The sequence below is a fragment of the Pyrgilauda ruficollis genome, unplaced genomic scaffold (genome assembly GCF_017590135.1).
Source record: "Pyrgilauda ruficollis isolate IOZ18807 unplaced genomic scaffold, ASM1759013v1 scaffold37, whole genome shotgun sequence".
Classification (NCBI taxonomy): Eukaryota; Metazoa; Chordata; class Aves; order Passeriformes; family Passeridae; genus Pyrgilauda; species Pyrgilauda ruficollis.
Genome location: NW_024525156.1, coordinates 3,351,298 through 3,368,931, shown reverse-complemented (window position 1 = coordinate 3,368,931; position 17,634 = coordinate 3,351,298). Strand labels below are relative to the sequence as shown.

General features: G+C 41.0%; 1 protein-coding gene across 10 annotated transcripts in view; it reads right to left on the bottom strand.

Annotated features, from left to right (window-relative positions):
- The window catches only part of GRB10 (growth factor receptor bound protein 10), a 144,900-nt gene that overhangs the window by 75,487 nt on the left and 51,779 nt on the right, over window positions 1–17,634 (bottom strand). For 8 of the 10 annotated variants that reach the window (XR_005955822.1, XR_005955823.1, XM_041475897.1 and 5 more), the window contains one exon: window positions 7,956–8,049. Coding sequence is in view for 5 of the 10 variants with exons in the window: in XM_041475897.1 (XP_041331831.1) it covers window positions 7,956–8,049 (94 nt within the window). In the remaining 5 variants the exon portion in view is untranslated. Of the gene's footprint in view, window positions 1–7,955; window positions 8,050–14,249; window positions 14,269–17,634 lie in introns of those variants that run through there. The other 2 variants (XM_041475902.1, XM_041475901.1) reach the window with 2 other exon arrangements.

The following is a 17,634-nucleotide window of genomic DNA, read 5'->3' as shown; positions in this document are numbered from 1 at the left end:
CTGGATAATAAGTTTTGTACCTTTAAGACTTGTTCCAGAGAGTGAAGGGGGGAAAGAAAAAATGCAGAGTTTGTTTTCAGACACTGCACTCACTCCTCCACATTCCTGCTCCTGGACTGTGTTGTCTGCGGATGGACAGACAGCAGGACCAAGCTCTGCTTTTAGTTAGTTTTAGGTAGCTGAGGCAAAGAAGTTCCCTGGACTGTGGCTTCTTTCTTTTCTTTGGACCTGTTCAAACCTGCTCTGGACTGAACACCCAGAGGAGCACCTGGAACTCGCATCTGTGGCCCACCGAGCCGGGCCTGGGCTGTGGCATTTCCAGCACCGGAGGGACTGATCAGAGACCGAGTGCGGCGAGCTGCAGCCCACCAAGGGGACTGTCACAGCTTGTCTCTCTTTTGGAGTGGCAAGAGGTTTTATTGTTCAGTATTGTTCCATTTTTTTGTCATTTTGTTTTTGTGCTGGTGAATGCTCTGCCTGTGAAACACACAGGTTTTTCCCGCTTTTTCTCTGAGGAAGTATTTTTCCTGAACCAGCTGGGGGAGGGGCTCATTGAATCTCCTTTCTAGAGGAAGCCATTTGGAGGTTCTCTCCCAAATTTGCCCTGAATCAGGACACCCCCATATCGTGCTGCTCCCCTGAGCCGTGTTTGCACAATAGCTGCAGCACAGGGAGGAGGTTTTCCACCAGATGCCCCCGAGTGCACATCCACCAAGAGAGAGGGCATTCCATGCTGACTCTTGCATTACCCAGCCAAAGGATGCAAAAAGAACAGTTGATTTGCTCTTCTTCCGTGGCAGCAGGAAATCCATATATTTTAATATTAAAGACAAAAGTGAATTAAAAAGGACATTTGATTTTACAATTGATTTTGCAGTGTCTCTCTCTATTTGATTTGTGGTGAGTTTCTTAGAGTCATCGCTGTACACTTATGCTAGCACTAAGCTAACTTGTTTTCAAGGAGGTAACACATAAGGGGTGAGGGAAGTAAATGCCTCTTTCTGAGACAGATCTGTAAAGAAGCAAGAGAAGCTCATCACCCAGATGCCCAATTTACACCTTCCCTTTCCAAAGCCTTAGACAAAAATTTAACAAGAACAAGAAAAGAGCCTCTAATTACCCTGAATTAATGCTTTGTGAATTTACTCCCTTCTGTGCCATGGTAACAGCAGATACAAATCTTGAAAGAGAAGCTGGAGGAACACCTATCTGCAGTATAAAAAAAATCCTAAACCACTATTTCAGAGGTCATACATCCATACAGCTTCAGTCCCTGAGGAATGAGTATGGTGCATCATGGTCTATCTTGAGCAAGGAACCCAGTTTCCCAGTCCAATTCCACTTTGCTCTTCCAATGCAAGTGCTCTGCCCCAGCAAGCATCTTCCTCCAGCACAGCAAGAGGGTCATTGCAAACCTAGTAATGTTACTTTTCTCCTATCGGCCACAGGGAAAAAAAAAAAAAAAAAAAAAAAAAAAAAAAAAAAAAGGCTTAAAATTAATTTTTAATATTATAGTACTTCTTGGTTTAGGCTTACTTAAAATTTTTATGTTTTTCTACATCTCACCTTGTAAAACTTCCAATGAACAAAGGACCCAAGGCAAACCCTATACAAACAAGACAGTGGGCTCCTTCCCTGCACTGAATTCACTGAATCCTGTCTCGTCAGAGAAATTCAACAGATTGACAAAATGAATCCTTAGATTATAAACAGGCTTAAAATACCATGCTTGTCAACTATGAGATATTACAATGTTTTTTTTTATTCATATCATGTGGCTTGAGAGAAACACAATTCATTTTAAATTTGTCCAAAACTGATGATTTTCAAGCTGATACTAAAAAGTTAATAAATAAAAAGTAAAGTAAAAAATAAAATTAAAACATACAATAAAAATTAAACAAAATCCATCAGTTACCTACAATTTATTTTCTTTGAATATGCTACAGTTTAAATATCTTTTGGTCTGTTTCTTTTCGTTTCACTGTTTTCACTCAATCTTCATTACATTATGTACAGAGTCTTCCAGCTAAACTCGATCAGTTTCAGTTCATCTGTCTCCTGTAGCTTGCTGCAGATCTCTGAAACAATCTGTACTATACACCAATCTACTGTCTTGTCTTTTCATAATTTTTTTTCAGAGTTCTGTCAGCCCAAGGGTTTGGAAACTAATCTAATGAGGGAAGTTAAACTTCTACACAGCTATTATGAGTGCCCTCCTAGTAGCCATGCTAACATGATTCATCACCAAATATAAATGGAAGCATTCTCCAAAAGAAGACAAAGGTACTGTAATGAGCTAGGCAGGAAGCAGGGCCTCCGCTCTCCGCGTAAGATTAGTCAGTGTAAATCATTTTGGCACTAATGGTGGCTTTTTTCTAAGGCTGGACAATGACAACAACATTTATACAAAGCACGAGAATTCATGAATGTCTGGCAGTATTGTCTCCAAAATACAAACAATGTTTGTTTTTCATTCTACACTTTCAATTCAGTACCAGCTGGATTCTGGAAAAAACATGGGTTACTTCAGACACACCAGATAACCAACTCATCCCAGTCAGATCCCACAACTGAAGCATTTCAGAAGCAGCACTGACTGTTACTAAACACACTCCCCCTTAGCTACAGAATGAATAACAACATCGCCTCAACCTCCCATGTCTATCCTGAGGCAAATACAGAAGAAAATACATTAAAAGCAAGTAATAACAACAGTGGTGGAGAAAAAGAGTGCTACACAGTATTATTTCCCTGGGCTAAATCTTAGGCATGGTAATACTTCACCTACACCCATGCTCATTCCAAGGTCTGCCTGTATTTACATGAGCTTATAGTTTTTGGACACAGGACTGTTCCAGTGTGCTTGAAGGGAAGCTTCCACCATGCTGACATTTACTATCTCTCTAAAAATTAATGTATTAATGATTAGCCAGCAAGGTACAGGACAGCATCCACCTCAAAAGTCGACTGCAGCATGATGCAACTTTTGGCAAGATGCCCTGGATCCCTCCAGTTTCACTGGGAGCCAAGTGGTCTGTACATACAGGCAGGAAATCTAGGGCCCACCCAATCCATAACCAAAGCATATTCATCATCTCACTACCAGCAAGACTTCCTCCTATCACCAACCAAGAAAGACCAAAGGCTTTTAAGAAAGGACAACTGTTGGCTAAAACAACCTTATCATTTCCTTTCTGCTGCTGCAGGAGCCACCTGGCTGTGGGGCCAGAGGTACCATAAGGTTCAGCTCAACTCTGTCTGCAAACTGCAGTGATAAAAAGCACCAAGTCCAGCAAGAACTGAGAGCACCTTGGGAAATGAAGATTTTGTGTGAATGCACTAATAAAAGGAAGATAAATCTTTCATCACAGACCCATGGCAAAACACATTTGTACAGAAACTAACAATCATCCCATGAGTACACACATACAGAAAGTGCCAGCACTGCATGTCTAATACTTCTACTAAAAGGCAAGGTGACAGAATGTGCCTTATTTATGCCTGGCTTTAAAATTCTGAATTAGAAGTGGCTATGCAATCTCAAAAAGTACATGTCAAGTACCAATAAAAAGAATTGCCCATAAACTTCACATCTGGGACTGAAGTTGGCTGTATTTGCTGCCTGCTAGAAAAACAAACAGAAAAAATGAGCTCCAAAATATATATCAACAAAGAAAACACCCGAAGTATGGAGCAAGAAGAGAAACAGCAGTGGCATGGTGGGCAGCTTAAAACCCCTGTAGTCCAAGAGTCAACAAATTCTGTTGGGCTTAGCGTTTTCTGTAGCATAGTGCATTTTGCCATCACAATTCATATAGCAAAGGTCTTCCACAGTAGCACAGGGAAATCTACATGACAGTTTCGTCCTGCTACTGAGACACATTCAAGGTTAAATTTGGTGGCATCACACAGCAGCAGCACAGAGCAGCCAAGGGGAACAGAGGCTGCACTGCCAGGGTACTTAGAGAGGAGAACCAGCAGCACCCTTTGGGAAGGGTCAAGGGAGAACAAATGCGGGAGCCCGTCACCTTTGTGGAAGGCCTCTAAATGGCATCCCTGTGTGAATGGAAGGACTGGAAGAAAAATCACTACTGTGGATCCCCAGCTCTGCCTCTCACTACTGGACAGAGTACAAGTACTGTAGGCTACACACTGCAGAAAACTTGTCATTGCAAAATTTTAAATATTTGTGACTGCTGAATCTTTTGCAAAGTGAGAAGGAAAAAGTTTTGGAAATAACAATACCTGATGTTGCCTCCTAAGCATGCTCTCACTTCCTCTTGGTGTTTTTGAAGATGATAAATAATTACTTTGCTTGTATCTTCACCTCCTACTTTTTCCTCTTCAAAAAGCCACATAGTTTAGACATATTTTTCTTCTTCAAGCCTGGAGGCTTTACTACAGCTTCTGGAAGGACTGTTCCAGAAATACTTAGACTTGCTGGTTATTAAATGCCATATGCTGGCTGTTCTTACCTTTCTCTAACTTTTAATAGATATATGAAACATATTTGTTCCTCTACATTACTGGATACTAGTATTGTTCAGCAAGACAGCTTGTTCTTTTCTATTACATTTGATTTATGAAGTATCCTGTGGGGAATATAGGAAAGACATCATAGTTCACACTCTTTGCATTTAGTACCTTTACAAAACTTGCCCCATTAGCAGAATCATTGAGAAGTGATAAACTAAGTAATGGCTTAGATATAAAATTATTCATTGTTAAAGTAAGCAAGTTTATCAGCATACCTACACAAAAGGAGTTATTAAACTATTTCTAGGAAAAAAATACTATTCCATCTGCACTCAATTTTGCACATTAGTTTCACATGAAACCTTCCTATTCTAAAGACTCCTCACTTTACAGAACCATCTTCTGCTCCCCAATGTATACAAGACATTCTTTTGAAAGAAGAAGCCGAAGAGTTATAAAGCATCTGCTTGTGTAAAAACAGTGATTCAGCAGGAAACATGCACTTGAAATACCCTTCACAAGAAAGGGCTTATTCACGCGGGGACAGTTGGCAGGGCTATCTCAGTCTCCACTTGAATGCTCTTTTTCCAGTTTGTGTTAAAGGGATTCAGATGCCTGGGAAGAAGCTAATCACCATTTTTATAGGCTATGGAAAGCAGTCTTGGTTCAGAACTGCAGGTGCTTGTACCGAAAGCTCTCCCAGTGAAAAGCAAAGGACCACAAGTTAATGTTCAACAGAAACTGGCAAATCTGCTGCGCTCACTGAGCAATGTGGTCAGGTGTGAATTGCAAGTGCACACATAAAACAACGTAACCACTATGGCTGCTCAAAGTTCAGCTGCAGTGTTTAAAGCACAATACACTAAAAAGGCAGAGAACACCTAAACAGGAATTATTTTAGCCAATTCTAATTCTTTCCCATTTTCTGCTCATGCCAATCACAGAAAGCTTTAGGCTAATAGACATATGCTTAAATCAGCAAGTAATGTTGCCTATAACTGGAAGCAAAAAATTGCCATAGTCTGTTCCAAACATCTTTATCATCGACATAATCAAGGCATACCACCAAACATTAATTTGCAGTGGTTCTGCAAGTTGCTTCTGGATACAGGTTTACTCTTTCAAGCTTTAAACCTGTGTCAGTGCCAGCCAGGCTTTAATAAAAAGTAATGGATAACAAAGTTTAGTATAAGAATAACAAAAACCAAAGCAAATAGTGGCCACAGAATGTAAAAATCCATTTCAAGTTAATAATCTAATCTTCCTATTTACTGTGTGACTAATATAACCATATGGGAGCTAGTTCAGACCATGTCATAACTCCCTGAGATGACGCTCTTCATGTTGTATTTTTCTGCATTCTTTCATTAATCTGGAATTCTAGAATATATGCCAGCTCTAAAAATACTTGTATGTTCAAGTTCTTGGACAAGAATATATATTTCATATGCTATGAAAAGAGCCTAGACGCTCCTACTCGGGCAGAGCAAACACTCAAGACTTGACGTAACATCACGCTTATGGCCGCTTCCATTTCCAAGAGGGTACCAAAGCAGCAGGGACCTTGCTTCCCTCCAACACTGCAAGAAGGCAGAACTCCTACAGCCCAGGTCAGCATTAAAGGCCACCGTTGAGCATTTAGGTTTCAGTTCTTAATCCAGACCACTAAAATAACAGCATCAAGATTGATACTGTATCATACACTTATTGCAGCAAAAAAAAAGTAGAAAGATATTAGAAACAGTGGATTTGATTGCTGTCAGTCAGTTGATATAGAAGAAAAATCCCAAATAAGTTGTGGATGCATAAGCAATCTTTACTTCAAAAAGTACAGGGGAAAAACATAAAATGGGTCTTGCTTGAGAAACAGGCATTGAACTGCCAGTACCCCCTATGCAAACCATTTTCTCTAAAGACAGCTGCTTCCTAAATTAATTGGAACATTTGTCTCAAAGCAGCTGAGAAAGAGCCACATGTCAGGTGACACTGTATGGATCCTTTTGCAGTACAATATTGATAGAGGAAAAGAAGGACCTGAACAGGAAATAGGAAAATGTCAGGTTGCAAAGCTGGCGTTTTCTGCCATCGAAACAGAGTGTTACCTATTTCTTCTATAAATGTTCAGACTTCAAAAGCAGCAGACACATGCACTGAAACACATGAACCCAGACCACACAGGATGTACTTCCACCCCAACCACCCTGCAAATCCCTTGACTAAAGGGGGATATTTACAAATAGCTTCAGAAGCCACATGTATAGATCTGTTCCACAATTTGGACATCTTGACATAGGTGAAAATAATATAACATTATTAATTCTAAAGTACAATGAAAAGTTGAACTTCTAAAATGTGTTCTGTGCAAGCAAACATGCCACTACACACTGCCTCTGCTACTCTAAGTTTTAGATTGGTGCAACATTGCAACCTGTTGCCTTCTCTTTTCATTGAAAACAAAGCTTTAGAAAACACCAGAACACCTAAAGCATGGAAAGGGGAGCAAGTTAAAATACAATCCTCATTACATTCTGGGACTTATTTGTGCAACTTTAATTGTCTTGATAATCTACAAGTCATGGAATTTAAGTCTTGCTGCCCTTGACAAATTAAAAAAAGCTGAATTTTTAAAGGAAAAGTTAAGCATGTCATGTTTGGCAAATATTTTAAGTAATATGCTTATAATCTTTCTTGTTTCAATAGTCTTGTTCTGTCTGCATTACTATTAGTTGTTGCACTGATGAAACAACATTTGAAGATGACCTTCAAGGACTTGGTTTCAAATTAAACCATCAGGAAGCCTGAGGGTAAGAGGGTTCACTGCTTAAAAGAACACTGTTATCAATTATTTCAAACCTAAAACAATAAAGCTGAGCTGAAGAGTCTCTGTAATAATAGCAACTGTTGTCTTTTAGGTCTCTGAACAGACAGAAATCAGTGAAGACAGAGTTTTAAGATTTGTTTTAGCTTTTTATTAATAGTCCTGTTGAATTACAGAAACTAGACTATTACACCTACATTACAACATCTAGTTCAGGGCCGTCTTTTCACAAATGAGCTGATTTCTGTCATGGAAAGCAAGTAAATATGTTGGGGTTTTTTTCTTCTCCTACTGCAGACATTGAGCCAGAGCCTGTCTTATGGAAGTCAAAGATTTTTTTAAAATGCAACCTTAACATTACAAATGTTGAATTTAATGTCAGTACTTTTCTCCTCCCCACTCATAAAAATAGGAGAATGTCCCTATCCCCCAAGATAGTAATTGTATCTTGGGTTATGAGGTTTGAGATGCACACAAGTCCTTTGTCACCTTCACTCACAGCTCAAAGAACAGTTGTGACAAAATCAATTTCTTCAGCTCTCCTTCTTCAGCCATCCAGAACATTTTCTTTTTCCCCCAGTGAGAAGAAACAGCCATGGAGGCAAAACCATGTCTGCACTCACCTGAGAACTCTGGATTTCCACGCACTATTCCTTACCTTGGTGGTTCAGGGAGATGCGGTTAGATGGTTCTTGGAAACCTGGTTCCACCAGATCCCGCCGACCATGAGCTGAAGTCTGATCTACATTGTCCTAAAAACAGAAGAGCACAGTATCTCATCAAAACCAGGCATTCTGTATTCACTGCAAGCTACATTACATGGAGTCAAACCACCAATACAAAACAAAAAACCCTGCCATGCCTCTGAAAGGAGAAACCAATGTCAGAGAAGGTGGGGGAACAGATCACGGGGGGACACGAGGCTGTCACATTAATACGTGTGGCATGGATCCAGAATCAATGACTGTGCTGTTGGTTCATCAGTACAACAGTTTGCGTTTCAAACGGAGAAACAGTGATGTAAATGCACTTCCTAGTTTAACAAAAGTTTCTTCTTGCATCAAATTATGTGGAGGCTTGGGGCTTTGTTTTCTTTAATTCCAAATCTGTGGCTTAGGGCTTTGTAACTAATTAACTGGACTGAAACAGATTCAGTAGTGAACTACTAAAACTCAAGAGAAATCAGAAGTTCAGTTTAGACAAACATCCATGGCTCTGGATGCCAACCTGTTGTTTTTTTCATACTGGAATTCTCACAAGATCAAGTTTCATGAAGTTTTAACACAAACAGAATTTGGCTAAGTCTAAAACACCACAGTTTCTCACAGATCTTGCCAAAGAAATCAACTAGGAGAAAGCAGGAAAATTTAAATATAAACAAGAAAATAGGAAAAGCAAGATAAGTCACATTTTAGAATAATGAGAAGGAGATTGAGAGCAGGTGCGTGGTTTTACAAAACTGGCATACCTTTGCACACACCAGTTAAGGGTGGGTATGGAAAACTGTGCAAAGTTGTCTGCATTGATGTATCACCAAGCATAAGCTGCTGGTGTGATATACGTGACTATACACATCATCCCACTGGGCCCCAAGTGTGGGCTAAATACACAATGGCATGACCTGCTTTTGTGTCAAAACACAGGAACCACCTTTATGGCAAATGACATTGTAATTAAGGCAGAGCAGAAACAAGCACACAGTGAGTGGCAGTTCAACTACACACAACCATGAGCCCTCAATCCAGTAGTGACAAAGTACAAGCTAGTGCTCAAAATCATAATGGATGTAGTGTTTGGGGACTAGAACTCTATACAGTTATACAGTACATGAAATAAATTATCTCTTCATCGAAGAGACTGTCTCAGCAAATGATTGAGCTTTGGTTCAAGTACTCAAGCACTGCTCTCAAGTGCCATCACCATCAGGGATCAGTTCAGAAGCCCATAGGCATTTATAAGACAGAAACTGACAACAGTGGTATGACTAAGGAAGGTTTTTTTGAGTAAACACTGTATGATAAGATACAAATGGCATCCATCTATCAATGCCAGATACAACTGGGACCACTCAAACATCTGCCTCCATACTGGCTATCTCCCCTTATAGCTCTTTACATTCTTCACATTGATTTTCACAACACTGGCGGCTGTTGTTTCATGCGCCACATCTCACTTATCTAGTGAGTTTTTGTTATTGCTTCTCAGGAATCAAAAAAAACCTCAAACCACATCAGACCTTCTGTCAGCACAACTGTCTTTGTTCTTACTTTCTTGAAACACAGCGGTATGTATTTGTTAGCTCTTTCACTGGAGCTAACTGAACACTTACTAGGAACAAGCAACTCACGAGCTCCTGTTTTCATCAAATCCCTTGCAACCACATTGTAACATTATTAGTACTTTTGAAGCACTAGTCATTCTCACTGGATTTATCTCATTTTCTTTGGGACACCACACAGCCATCACTAACCTGACCCACATCATCTCCATTTTAAATTTGAGGCAGGAAATTTGGGACTTGCAGCATAAGAAGGCAACTGCAGGACAGACATACAAAATTATGACTCTGCTCCCCAGAAAGTTCAGTTGTAATTTTTCCAAGGTGCCAAGGGCAGCAGTGGGGAGGAGATGCTTATCTAGGAAAGTTTCAGTCAAAACTTAAAGCTGAAGCTGACTGCTCTCAGTACAAAGGCTAAGAGGTAAGCATCACAGGCATGGATAACTCAGAACATCCCTACCCAGCCCAGAGCTTTTCTCTGTGCGTTTCACTCCATGAAATTCAACATGACCAATTTTTATAGGGTAGCTAAAACCTCACAGATGCAGTTTAGCAGCATTAGTTCCACTTCCCAGGAAGAAGTCACAATGTCTAACACAGGATGCAGTGACAGATTGCCTCTTGGCTGGGAAGAGCAACAGGGCATCTCAAGAGAAATAAAACTTGGAACAAGAAAACCAGATATAAGCTATTTGTCACATATTTAAATGTGTTTTCAGTTGTCCCAAAATATAAAAGTTTCTTCTGGAAGGCAAGATTCATGAAGTACTTAGGTAGTAACAAAGGCGGAATGGGGCCGAGATGCATGATTTTACATTAGGGTTTCCCACAGCCGTAACACACAAACACTTAACTGAGAGACCTTATTTCAAGGTTTCACCTGGCTCCAGGGCCGTAACTCTTCAATTAAACCAGACTTTTATTTCTTTTAACTAGCAATTGCCAAAAATTTACAGGAAGAGGATACACCCTCTCTGGAATCGCCTTAGATCTTGTACCAGAAGATGCTGAGAGGCACAGGCCTTACTCACGAAGTGAAGCCAAAGCCATGGTAAAGTAGATCAAAGTTTTCAGAAGCAGAGGTTACAGTGACTAATGACTGCTGGTGCTGCCCTTTTAAAGATGATGCCCCTGCCTGTTTGGCCCGGTGCAAATGCCTGCCCACAAGATCCAGAGAGTTCTCCTGCAGCTTGAGCAAAACAGGGAGGCAAAGGTTTCCTCCGGACACTGCGGGCCAGCAAAGCCCAGGTGCTAAAGCAAAGCGACAGGCCGTGCATAAACAAAGCCACACCTGTTAGAGCAATGCGGGCAGTGGAGGGGAAAAGGTAAGGGCGGTGAGGTTTAAAGAGCCAGGGGTAGTTTCGCATGACCCTCCAGAATCTGTTTGTGTCCCTTGTGCACAGACAAACACTGGCACTCGGCCAGCTGCTGTGGAGATCACATGCTGGAACAAGGGTAAAAGAAGCAAGGGGAGGGGGGCAGGAAATAAAGTTATATAATTACTCTGTGCCAGCAGCCTTGCTGTCGGGCCCCAGCACAGGGCTGAGGCCGTGGCCCCCAAGCAAGGTGGGCACCTGCTTTGGTCCGTCACCATACCCCATGCAGCTGAAAGCGGCCTCCAAGCAAGTCATCTGTTTGCTTCATGGTTTAATCCCCAGCTCTCCCTCCTCTTCCAATAAATGCTCTCAATATGAAATTAAAGCATGTTACTTAACTTACTTTACCATCCAGCTATTGTAGTATTTTTAGAAACTAGCTGAGCATTAGCCCTCACTGACTTTTTGCATGTGCTGTTTTCTCTGTCAGTCAGCCTCTGCGACCAAGGATGATTTAATCAAGTGACTAGCAAGAGGGCTAGAAGGACCTGAAGCAGGGTCCTTTAAAGCATTAGCATTTCATAAAGCCAAACACACCATCATTACAGGTCAGATTACAGTGTCCTTTTGCAAACCTGTGTTGCATGACACAAAATGTGACGTGCTTGCATCGCCTTAAGAGCCAAAGTCCACTCATAGACAGTGTTATCTCTACATATCAGTAACCAGGACAATCTAGATTTATTTTTCAATCTATAACCAAGCCTTTCAAGTTGCACTCCTTAACTATGACATACAGTGTTTGCTGCTGTTTGTGCTAGCACGATAAGCATTTCAGTTATCTAAGAAAACATTAAATCTCATCTTTGAATCAGAGAATCACCCAGACATATACTACAGCAGCTCTGCTGTCTGCACACGTGCTCTTTAATCACCTCTTTGGCTCCGAGTGCCACTGTTCCCACCTGCAGTTTAGCTCAGAAGAGTATTTATCAGTATGAGACAGCATTATTAGACAGACCAGTGTGTTGCTACCACTCTACTGCTGCTTCTCTCATCCTAGTTTTTTCAGCAAAGGTTATCCAGTCAGTCATTCAGGATAATCTTAAAGGTAAATAGCGCTTAGAGAAGGGAGGAGGCAGATTTGAATGTACAAATAATGAGGTTTCATTTATACTTCCCTTCTCCTTAATTTTTTGTCAAGAAAGGGGTCTAGCATAAGAGGAGACAGAGCAGCTTTCTGGAAAAGTCTGGAAATCCCCTGAAGGGTTCAGCTTCTTCTAATTTCAGCAGTCTCTGCAAGTTTACAAGATGAAGAAAGGCTACAAGTGGCAGCACAGCTTCTCGGAAGCTCCTGGGAGCATGGCCAGACTGAGGATGTCCAGACCACCAAGACGACAGTCCCTGGTTTTGGATTTACTGTAGCTGCCTGCAAACCCACACTGCCATGCCCCTGAACAAAAGGTTCAATTGAGCAAGAGTCACGCGTACTCATGCCAGCAGTCCCACAGCAAACGATCAAGATCATGACATACTTCTGATGTTTGTACACTGTCCAGCACAACAGAAAGTAAAGTCAGACGTGCTGACGGGTCTCACTGCAATTTAGGAGACTATCACGGCAGATATGCCTCAGTTTGCAGAGAGGGCACTCCTGCCAAACAGGAGCTCCCTGCCAACCTGGCGGTGCTCCTTAATCACACCAAGGTACAGGTCTTAAAACTAGCTGGGCGTAAAGAGAAAATTAGCAAAGTCATTATTTGAACCACCAAGCTTTACTCTGTTCAGGCAACTTGTGTAAAGCAAAATTAAGTACCTTATGTTAGCACAGACTGAGGAAGCTATTGCAGAGTGCTCAAGTGTAAGTGGTTCCCAGACAAAAAAGCAACTACAAAAATTCACTGAAGAGGCAAACACCAAGAGCCGTGAAAAAGTGGACATAGCTCCAGGCTTCAGAAGCAGAAAGGGGATACTTGGAGAAATTTGTATCTGCAACTTGTTGCTCTTAGAAGAAGGACATAGATAGACAAACATTTCTTTACCTGACTCAGTAATGTTATTCTTAGCATGCTCCTGGAGTTCCCTTAGGCAATGAACAGATTAGACAGCATTTCTTCTGAGGATGCTTCATAAGATTCTTCACTTTCCAAACAAAAGACTGTTTTCATTTATGTAAAGTAACTTCCTGCACCGCTTTTTAAGCTATGCTGATTCTTTATACCGTGAATTTGCAGCTTTGGTTTCCTTCAAGCATCAAATGTACAAAGAGGATAATAGACTCAATTATGCTAAGTGCCGAGTAGCCAGCTATTCATCTCAGTAAACTTTCCTATAGCTTACTGGTATCCACAGCCATCCAGAGTTTCTGCACACTCACTTTTACTCTTAGCCCTGTGAAGGCAAGCATACAGGCTATAAGAGTAAGTGCAATTGACATATCCAGACCAATGTTCAAATTCTAATCCAAACTCCACAGTTGATTAGTAATTCATGTGACGTTCCTTTCTTAAAAACACAGCAGCACAGTCCCCTACCAGACAGCTGTTTGGTACAATGCATTTTCAGCAAGCTGACACCCCAGAGTTTGAGGAAATGTGTTCCAATTAAGAGTCCTGAGGGAAGTGCAAGGTTCTTGGGTTTGTCCAAAGTCACTGCTTTGCAAACAATTTGAAGTTTACTCAAACAGCGTGTGTATGCTTTACTGTTTTCTGCCATAGTGTTCAACATGTCATACAAATAAAGAAAACACAGGCTTTGCACAGTAGGCAAAAAACTTTAAAGCACATTCTCAGACAACCCACATATTACATAATTAAAGACCTGTAACCTGGTTTCCTGCCTCTTAACTATAGTCATTTGACTAGGTAAGAGCCAAGTGAAAGGTTCAGTAAGTCAACAGAGTAACTGTGAACCTAGAATTTTAGCATTCCCATTGCTAAGAGAGCTTGTACAAACAAGGGCTTAAAATAAAGCCACTTAGCTTTGTCAAAAGTTGGGCTTTCTCTCCTGAAGTAGCAAAGCCACTAACTGCAGGAATCCTTCTTATTTTACAGTACTGGCTGTCAAGACTGGGAGCAATAACCCTGGAGACCAAGAACAAACAAGCCAGTTTGGGATTAAAGGAGCAGCAAAGGCAGCAGCACATTCCTCCCGACACACCACAGCACCTCCAATCCTCTGTGCCACAAATCACTGAAAACACACGATAACCTGGCAGGGCACACAGACCTGTTGTGATCCACACATTCCTACAACCCTCAGCAGACTTACCAACCCACCACACAACATATACAACAGCTACAACAGAGCAGGAATTAGCGAAGGGAGAAGGAAAATGAGGCTGACAGAAAAGACAGACCTGCGTCCGTGGTCCATGTCTCTGCAGTGGCAGAGAATTTGTTAAATGAATCACAGGAATTATATTACGTCCCATGATACAGGGGAAGGCAGAAAGGCTTGTCAGTTTGACCTTGGAGGAACTTATCTCCTGACCCCCTCTGGGCTTTAGCAACTCACTGATCAGAAAACCTTCAAGTCTAAAAAAACCTGGGGGTTTGGACCCTGCTGTCAACACTGAAACCCCATAGTGTGCATGCCCCAAGCCACTGAAGTGTTTCTTCCTAAAAGCTATAGCCCAACACAGTTATAGAAGCCACTGTTACAGCTGAGCCAGAAACTTATTTTTCTGAAGGTGCTTCAGATTTATTTTTAGGAGTCTAGTTATGTGACTTATCACTACCTGCATTGCAATTGCTATCAGGGCAAACCAAAAAGCAACATCACCCAGCTTCTTTCTGTCACCCCCTGTCGAACTCCCAGTGTCTCTATGGCATCCAGGAAATTAATTAAATAATTAAATAATTAATGTAGTCTACCAAGAGCTGGACCACAGCTAGCAACCTCCAGAAGTATCTGGTAGCAGCTGTTTACTCCTAAAAGGCATTTCTCTAGTAAGGCAGGAGTGAGCATAGTGAGTGTGAGCTGACAGCTCCAGCAATGCACTTTTACAGCATGCATACAGGCTAACACCAGAGGTTCAGCTTCTCTAAGCTGATCTTTGCAAAACTGGCTTTAACAAGGCTTTCAACACACCTGAACCCAACATTTGGCAAGAACTCTCTCACTAGATGCAGTCCTCTCCCAGTAGGAAGCAACCACTTTTGCAAAAATTGAGCTGTCTCCCCATACTCTGCACAGAGAAAATGGATAGTATACTCCACAGTGTGCACTTCTTGGACCAGAATGACATTTTTTATGGTAGAAGACAACTCAATGCATCATGGTTGCTGTCTTTTAATCAGCTAGCAATGAGGGAATCCAACTGACAGCCTTAGAAATACTAAAAGCTTTGTTTTATTTTTAATGAGATTTAAACCACTGTGGCTGTTAGAGACAGTTTACATAGTTTACAGCTAAAATAAATTCTTGAAATACAGAAAAGAAACAATTGCACAAAATTCTCAGTGAAAGCAATCATTCCTTAGAGGTGTCTTCACCTATAAAGTACTTAGAAAAATGAAGTACTGACTTACTGATAAAGTATCCTTTAACTTTTTTTTTTAAAAAAACAAGCTAAGTTTCTTTTCATTTCTAACAAAACACCACTGAATAAATGAAGTTTATATTAGGAAATTCTTCACAGTAGGAAAGTAGCATGCTTACATGGAAATTTTATTTCTTCTGCTGGCACCCACAGAACCTGATAATGTATCTCTAGCTTGTACTTAATTGCAAATTAGCCTTACCTCCAAAGCAAGTCACTCTCACTGGCAAGGGACTACCACTGACAAAGATACATGTTCAAAGCTACATCTTTTGCTGCATGTTCTAAACTCTTTGGTTTTGGTCAATACTGACTCAAACACTGAAGTCCCTGAAAAATCTGGTATTTGTTAGAGTGAACTGTACTTATCAATAAGAATTCAATTTAAAAATTGAGTTTTATTACCATGAGACAATGTAACCTAATGCAGTATGTCATATTTCTTTTTTTTTCTTTTTTTTTTTTTTTTAAGGAGGCTTTCTAGTTAGATCTTGTATAAGAGAACTGACACAGAGCAGACTACAGTACTTAAACTGAGCCAAAAGCACAAGTTCATACCTGTTAACTACTACACTGGATGGTGCTCACACAATCTAAGGGAGGAATACAACCCACAACAATGTGTTGTTGCTCATAAAACCTTTAGCCTATTCAAGAATCCTTACCAGGGTCACTTTTGTCCAAGTTTCTGAAATGCACTGACAGACTATATTCCTTCTTCATCAGAAGGACAAAAAGAAACATTATGGGAATGAATATTTGTACTCTGGTGCAATGGAAAATTTCAGCATCACACACTTGCTAACACACCTGTCCAGTCTGAGAAAACATCTTCAAAATTATTCCTTTAAGCTTGTATTAAAAAAGAAACAAATTTTTAAAAATCTCATCTATTATTTTGGGGGAAGCCGTAACACAGAAAGAAAGTACAGGAAATTTGATCCTTTCCAACACACTGGCCTCCCCATGCTCAGACCTGTGAAATACAAGGTAGCTCATCTGTTCTACTTGGCATCAAACCTGCTACAGCTTTGGTTAGGGTTAGGCCAGCTGCTTCCAAGAACACTGGCTTTGGGAGTCAGGTTTTGACAGCATCCTTCTACCACGTGGACAGGAGACGTTCCACAAAATGCCTTGGACAGTCTGTCCTAGCACAGGCTAATGATGCCCTGAATTAACCTTGGAAGGCTCAGTGCTTGAAAGGATAGCTGGTGGACTCTGGATCTGGCACTGCAACAACACATTTGTGTGTCTCAGACCAGGGAAGGAAGCAGAGAAGGGAAGATGCCACCTGGGTTGAAGGAACCACTGTTTCCATACAAGTGCATTCTCTTCATGGATTGATATTCAAATCTCTATGCTTTGGGAAGTGGCAACCACAGCCAGATGACCTAAATTACATTTAAGAGTATGTAAGCTTATAGCTAGGAACCCCTAGACATCAAGACAGATGAAACTCAACAAAGGGATACAAGCAGCATGAAACACAGAGGAATTTATACCATCTGAATGTGGGTCTGCTCTCTTATGGCAATAGTGCTATACCCCTTTTGTCTTTGTGATGGTTCAGGTTCAAACTGAGAATCTGAATGGGCCAGCAAGTGAAGATGGTTCTTCACAGCCCTCAACAGAAGTGATAAAATTATAAACCTCCTGTGGGGAAGGAGCCACTGTGCCCACATGTACCATTAAAATTTACTGGATGTCAGTGAGCAAACTCACTTGCTAATGAAATTTCTCTTCAGGTCTTCAAACTGATAATCTGACCAATTTCAAGTGTCATGTTTAACAAATTCATACAAGACTACTTTGCTATCCTTCCTTACTTCAACTATTAGCAACGTGGACCTCATCACTCTACTTTCTAGGCCATTTGCTCAGTTGCTGAAATTTAGGGTGTGCTTGGTACCCCTCCCTCCCCTCCTTCCCAACAGTGATCCTTGGAACTAGACACACAATTAACCAGGTCCAGAAGTGCCTATTCCATCTGATCAAACCTGTGATCCTAATTGCCTGGACCATACACCTTTCTGCTCAGATAAATATCCATTCTCCTGTTACATGGTGCCATCTGCCCCAGAACTCACTGCTCACTTCAGACAAGGGCATTTGTAGTTCTGGTGACTTGCTCACAATTCAATACAGAATTAATTCTTTACACATCTCTGAAACAGCAAGCCTTACCAACAACAAACCAAAA